Here is a 7,278-nt window from a genome sequence, read left to right on the forward strand (position 1 = left end):
TTGGGATCGGTACGTCACAATAGTATATTGGATCAAGAGGATGAGCCCTTGACATTTGAAAACAGTATCTTGCAAGAAGAAAACAAAAGCAAAAGAAGCGCAACGTTTGAAGATTTGACAAACAAAAAACGAAAAGTGGAATCTGCAATTGTGTATTATGATCACATCATCATTAGAAACTTGCGTAGGACAATAGAATCCTAAAATCCAAGGGGGGTGAGAGTTTCAAACTGCTCAAGGGCACAAGACGACAATTCTAAAAAAAAAAAAAAAAAAAAAAAAAAAAAAAAAAAAAAAAAAAAAAATTTTTTTTTTTTTTTTTTTTTTTTTTTTTTTTTTTTTTTTTGACATTGTGCTTTTAAGGCGAGTCTCAATGTTCCCACCTCATCAGAATTTTTTGGAGCTGTCGCAACTTGCAAAATTTAAATGAAGAAGAATTTGGATAATCTCTCGATGCCAAGACAACGTAAATATTAAACAACACATCGCAGGCAACAAGGGATTAAGGAGGGTTGAGATAACGTCAACCGGCATATGCAATCACACAACATTTCGAGACCTGCTGGCAACTCTGAACCACGTACATACACGCCGTTACCTGTAGAGTCTTTGCAATAGAGATACGGAGTATCATCTTTTACGTACTCTAGCAAAAAATTCCAAGGAATCATTGAAATACCTTTATGATTTTTTGCCAAATACGGCGTACCATCGCTTTTTCGCAATAAAAACGGTTTCCCTTCATGCAATAAGTAATACTCGTTACCGTGTTTGTCCACCGGATAACGTTGTGTGCCGTCATACATTTTTGCAATTTTGACACTTTGTCCTTGTTGTATTAAACAGCTTTTCTTGTTTCGAAGAGGATAATACTCGTTTCCATCAACGTCACTAGCGTAAAATTCTTCAAACCGCTTGTCACGAGCAAATATATAATCTTGACGGTCTGGATATATTTGGTTTCCGTACTTGTCACGGGCATACACCTCACCACCTAATCTCTTTAAAAAACCCTTCTTATCTTTGGAATAATACTCGGAACCATTTCTTCGTCGTCGATAACGTTCCATGGCGATTGATAATTACAAGATATCTCTCTTGTCTTTACAAGATTGTCCTATTCAATACCATCCTGAGGATGTAATTGAAATTTTAAAAGCATGGCGCAAGAGTCACACCAACGAAACCAAATGTTTAGTTTGCAAAGATACATTAAAATTTACAAAGGTGTCGTGGACAGTATGTTGTAAGCAGTTTTATTATGATGGTAGTATTCGGTCCTACCCCGTCCAATCGATTGCAGTCCCCACGCCTGGGTATACGTTTGCTTTACCCGTGTTGAAACGCACGTTGGACAAGTTTCGTATAGTATCGAATCAAGATTTTTTAATTCTTCCCGATCCCATTTATTGGCAAGTCAAATCCACACTCACGTATGAAAAAGTCATGAAATTTGTACAAGGTAAACCCATGACGCAACGCACCAAAGTGGTTCAACCCAAGGTAAAAGTAGACAAAATGTTGATGGATATCTTGGAAACGCCATTGAATTACGGGAGCATAGCACGCAGATCGGGTGGCAAATACACCATCATGAGATATCATGGATTCGGCAAGCGATGCACCTTGTCCATGCGGGGCATGATTGTTCCGGACGCCACGTTACGGCCCAACGAAATCCGATTACCTATCCACATTGTAAAATCATTCAACTTGCATAAGAAATGGATCATTTTGAATCGTATGCCCTCCCTACAACCCGGTAATTTTGTAGGGTTGTACGTTTCGTCTCCTGGATGGGAATATGATTGTTTTGGAATTCCATTAACTATTTTGCAAGCTATTAATGGTGATTTCGATGGGGATGAATGCAACTTGTACGTGATACCCAATGGTTTGTCGCAAGCCGAAGCCGCCACCATTTTAAATTCCGAATATTCTTTGGGTTGTTTTGTCATGCAGGGCCCAAAGCTGACGCCCAACCAGGACATGCTGGTGGTCTATTTCTTAAAGTATGAGGAGATTGATTTTTTACCTTTCAAGGCGAAAAATTTACATACTACGTTTAAAGTGTTGTACGACCATTATGGATCCCAGAAAACGTTTGAATACATTGACCGTCTGAGATTATTTTATTTGGAAGTGTTGCAAAACGAAATATGTTTCGGTTTGACGCTGAAAGAAATGGACATGTTGAGCGAGTTTGGAAGGGGATCCTTTGAAACGTTTAAGCAAAAAGCTGAAGAAACCAATGGATGTCTGGTGTCTATGGTTAAATCGGGTGCCAAAGGCAGTTATGAACACTTGTATCAAATGTTTGGGTGCATTGGTTATCAGGAAGACATGTACGTTAAAAGTTCGTTTTGGGATGGATTGGACGCAGTGCAAGCATTGGCACATGCCAAAACTTCAAACGATGCGCTCAGTAAAACGTGTAAAATTTGGGAACCCGGCTACAGTTATTCAAAGATGGTTTTCAATTTACAAGGGTTGTATGTAGATTACAAGGGACGCTTGATGGATGGCAAAACTGTTATTGAAATGGATGTATTGAACGCGTTACATTTTACAGATGTCATGAGTAGCGAAAGCTTCCAACATCTATTAAGCAAAACATTGAAACTGTAAAAAAAAAAAAAAAAAAAAAAAAAAAAAAAAAAAAAAAAAAAAAAAAAAAAAAATTTTTTTTTTTTTTTTTTTTTTTTTTTTTTTTTTTTGTAAGCTCTGTTTAAAAGCTTGCGCGATCAACCCGGGATCCATATGCTATTCTCTCATCACTACTTGTTGGACATTCTCTCATCACTACTTGGAAGATGTCGGAACGTATATTACACTTGCTCAACGAGGAAAAGGATAAAGTGCAAAATCACACGACTGAACAAGAGTTAAACGGCCAAGCTGAGGTAGAAAATCAAATTCCCGAAGAAGAAACAGAGTTTTTATTGTGGTTCGATGAAGATCCATTGCATTTGCCAAATAGAGAAATCATTTTAAACCCTGGAAAAATTGAAACTGTAAAAATAGAAAGAATAATTAAACTGCGACCAAATGAAGCAGCTAAATTCTGCAACCAATTAAAAGGTGTTAAAGTACACAATGAATTCTTTCCCCTTGGATACGAAGGACAAATTGAATTGCAATTATCTACAGAGGGAAATGAGACTGTTGTGTTGCAAAAGTACCAAAGAATTGGATATTTGACAACAAGGACATATATGGTTGACGATGGAATAATACGTTTAAGAAGAAGCGTTACCATACCTACAGAGTCAGCTTTTCTGACTATGAAGAGTTTGCTACTCGATCACAAAGACGGATAGGATATCGCTAAAAAAAAAAAAAAAAAAAAAAAAAAAAAAAAAAAAAAATTTTTTTTTTTTTTTTTTTTTTTTTTTTTTTTTTTTTTTTTTTTTTTTTTTTTTTAAAAGCACTGTTTAAAAGCTTGCGCGATCAACCCAGGATTCATATGCTATTCTCTCATCACTACTACTTGTTGGAAATTCTCTCATCACTACTTGTTGGACATTCTCTCATCACTACTTGTTAAAAGATGGAACTACCGACTATTAGGTGGCCTACAAATATTGATTACGTTGCAAAGATTCAATGGATGCATTACAATGGAGAGTGTGTACCGTATTCTTTGTACTTTGCTGCCACCTATGAGGAAAACCACGATTACGCTGTGGTCGCAAAAAAGGATTCTCTAACGTCTTTCACGTTTAACGAAGTTTTGAAAAATTGGGCATTACCTCAATCACCCTTTAAGGACTGGCACAATTTACCACCCAAGCATTTCGAGATACCTATTACACAGATGAAACTATATTTGAAAACGGAATTTTACCACGAGCATTTGAATGAACCCGCAGAAAAAGTTCATGGATGGCAAGCAAAAATAGCGACTCTGGATATGGGCACATTTATGTATTTGAATGCATTACTACCTATGGATAGTGTGAGATATTGCGGACCAAAGCTTGATGCTATTAGTCTGGCTACTGATTATATGAGACAGTATGATTACAATGTTAGAGATGACGACGACAAATTTGATAACACAAATTAAAAAAAAAAAAAAAAAAAAAAAAAAAAAAAAAAAAAAAAAAAAAAAAAAAAAAAAAAAAAAAAAAATTTTTTTTTTTTTTTTTTTTTTTTTTTTTTTTTTTTTACAATGTGTTCTAAAGTTAAGCGCTGAGTCTTGATGATCTCAGTCTCGTCAGAATTTCTTGAAGCCCTCGACTTTAGAATTACTTCGAACTAGCATCATTAGAATTTCAACAAGCTCTCAACTTTAGACTATTTTTGTTAATAAGCTTTATCTCACAATCATCATTTCTGAATTGAAGATATCCTCGACATCCTCTTACAAAAATCTCTTAAAGTCAAGACGAACGCCGAAAAAAAATAAAACATGTGTTCTGAAATTTATTGTATACGATGTCAAAAAGTCTTGGAGTTGTATTTGTGTAACAACGGTTGCAATAGACCCTTTCGCTCAATAAGGTTCTGCGATACGTGTTCAGACAAAATTCATGAAGAGCCGTCATAAATGCATCGAGATTTAAGACTCGAGACTAAGACAAAAAAAAAAAAAAAAAAAAAAAAAAAAAAAAAAAAAAAAAAAAAAAAAAAAAAAAATTTTTTTTTTTTTTTTTTTTTTTTTTTTTTTTTTTTTTTTTTTTTCAAATGCTTACAAAAGTTTTACGTTTGTCAAACTAGTCAGTTGTTGATGGACCATCCAGCTACAGCATCAAGGTCTCTTTTTACTCATCAGCGCTTTCTAGTATAAAACATTGTTGCACCCACACCAAACGATACGAGATATGTAATCAGTTGTATGATATAGTGCATTTGATGCGAACTGATCAAAGCCGCTCCCGTGGTTGCAGTTGCAGTACTGTAATACATTCCATACGCTGAATACGCAAAGGACAAAAATCCTATAAACACTACTACCAAGAGTACGCCAATCATTAGCATCTGTAGATTCATATTTTTTACTTTATTACACATTCAAAACAAGCAATCATGTTTAACGTTACGCAACTGCTGAAATGGAAACGCTCCCAGGTTCCACAAAAGAGCTTTAGCGTATTGATTGACGTGCAACAAATACATGTACGAAATGTTTTCTTGTTTTGCTTTGGACTTGCCATGACCAGACAATTTTTCGGTAGCAACATCATCTGTCAAGTAGATGGGCATCGTGTCCACCAAGAATTGTTGGACACCAAATGCTTCATTAATAGTACTTTTACAGAGTCTTCAAGTGGAATTTTATATCACAATTACTATCAATGGGTATCGGTGGTACTTTTATTGCTGGCGTTTATGTTTCATTATCCCTTTCGTATTTGGTCGAATCAAATGTCTAAATTTATGACAGAAATTACACACGAAATCAAAACCACAGATGATTCCGTGAGAGTTTTTAAAATTATTCAGGCATCTCAAGGAAACCGCTTGTTTTGGAAAGTGTTTGGATTAGAATGTGTTTACCTCGCGCAAAATGTTTTGATTCCGATAGTTTTGAATATTTTTTTCAACTACGCTTGGTCGCAGTCTGATTGGCATTGGAATACCATATCCTTATTATTTCCCGAAATGGCTTCATGCAACTATGATTATTATTCTGGAGGAGGAATCACTACAGGAAAATTTAGATGTTTGCTGCCTTTGAATAGCGTGTACAGAAAAGTGTTTTGGATCGTGTATGGCATTTTCCCGACATTGATTGTATTTCACGTGTATATGTTGCTATATCGCCTTTACCAAGCTATACGTTTGGGAAAAGAGGGGATAAACGTTTGGTGGTGTCTAAACATTGCAAAAGCTGAAGCAAAAACTTGGCATGCAAAGCAGAACTTGAAAAACCAATGGCGAAATGCACATTTGAAGAATCCGTTGTATGTCAGCATGGAAGCTTTCATCGAAAGCTAACAACGAAAAAAAAAAAAAAAAAAAAAAAAAAAAAAAAAAAAAAAATTTTTTTTTTTTTTTTTTTTTTTTTTTTTTTTTTTTTTTTTTTTTTTCAAATTGTCCTTATAACTTTCAGAGCACATGGCGAGTGGATCCTTTCAAATCCTAAACCTCGATGAGCATTCAACGTAGAAATTCTGCTTTGAAGCATATATATTTAAAAAAAGCAATGTCTTTTCCCCGTGGGCAAGGCGTTGTGTTCATTGATGAAGAGATTATTTTTGAGAATGAAGATTTTTTGGTGGAAGCGGAACGAGTCGAATCATATGATGCAGTGTATGAAGATTTACCACCTCTAGATATGGAAGCGGGGCGAGCCGAATCACCTGATGCCTTGTATGAGGATTTACCTCCTCTAGATATGGAAGCGGAGCCACCTGATCCAACGCATCAAGATTTACCTGTTTCAAACGCTGAAGCAGTACAGTCTGATCCATCGCCTGACGAGTTATCCATGGAAGCAGAGTCTGTCGAATCACCTGATCCAACGCACGAGAATTTATCTGTTTTAAACGCTGAAGCGGTAGAGTCTGATCCAGCCCACGACGAGTTACCACGCATCATCTCTCCCGATGTGGAAAATTTACAATCCGAACCAGTGTCTCGAGAATTGCCACTCGATTCGATGGACACCCAACCACCCGTCGCCTCTTCCAACGAGAGACAAAACGCATCCACTGAATCATCAGAGGCCTCCAATCCTCCAAATGCCATTATAGTGTTGCCTGCTGGCCCAGAATTGGCTCAATATGATATCAGTCATGAAGTGCTGTCTGACGTTTTGTGCGTGAGTGGCAATCAACACAAAAGTTTTACTTTTCTCGCCGTGCGCTTCACGAATCCAGTTATTGTCTTGAAACACTTTGGAGGGGACTGCAATCCTATAGACATTCCTCGTAGTACTTGCATGTTGGTCGAGGCAAGCAATCGTCCACTCCAAGTACGATATGTTGGAACCCCTCTGATGTTTGTCATGCCTGCAAACTCAAACGCTACACCTACAGAGCACAGCATTCTCTTGTCGTTTTTCCCACGATCATCCGTAATATTTTCAGTGTTTGACAGAGAAACCCTGTACATTGTGACCACAAGGAATCCATTTAAAAAAATTTGGAAGCGTGCGAGAAAGACAAAGGCCTTTGAAGCATTAAAGACATTCTTAGAGTGTTGCGTTTTACACACATCCAAATGTATGTTTGACATAAATACAGCGGCACTGATGAGGCATTTTAAACGCAATACAAGAGATATCAACGTTATAAGTACGTGGTATGCCCTGGCTTTCGCGATGGTTCA

The 7,278-nt window shown here is 36.6% G+C and overlaps 1 protein-coding gene across 1 annotated transcript; it reads left to right on the forward strand.

The window, feature by feature from the left end:
* Window positions 1–5,157: 5,157 nt before the first annotated feature.
* Window positions 5,158–5,943, forward strand: LOC147801364 (innexin inx4-like). Its single transcript, XM_087154481.1, has one exon. The coding sequence runs from the start codon at window positions 5,158–5,160 to the stop codon at window positions 5,941–5,943; it is 786 nt and encodes a 261-aa protein (XP_087010607.1).
* The last annotated feature ends 1,335 nt before the right edge of the window (window positions 5,944–7,278 follow it).

Source organism: Parasteatoda tepidariorum, chromosome 11 (assembly GCF_982258835.1).
Source record: "Parasteatoda tepidariorum strain Cologne lab strain chromosome 11, Ptep-v5.0, whole genome shotgun sequence".
Lineage (NCBI taxonomy): Eukaryota > Metazoa > Arthropoda > Arachnida > Araneae > Theridiidae > Parasteatoda > Parasteatoda tepidariorum.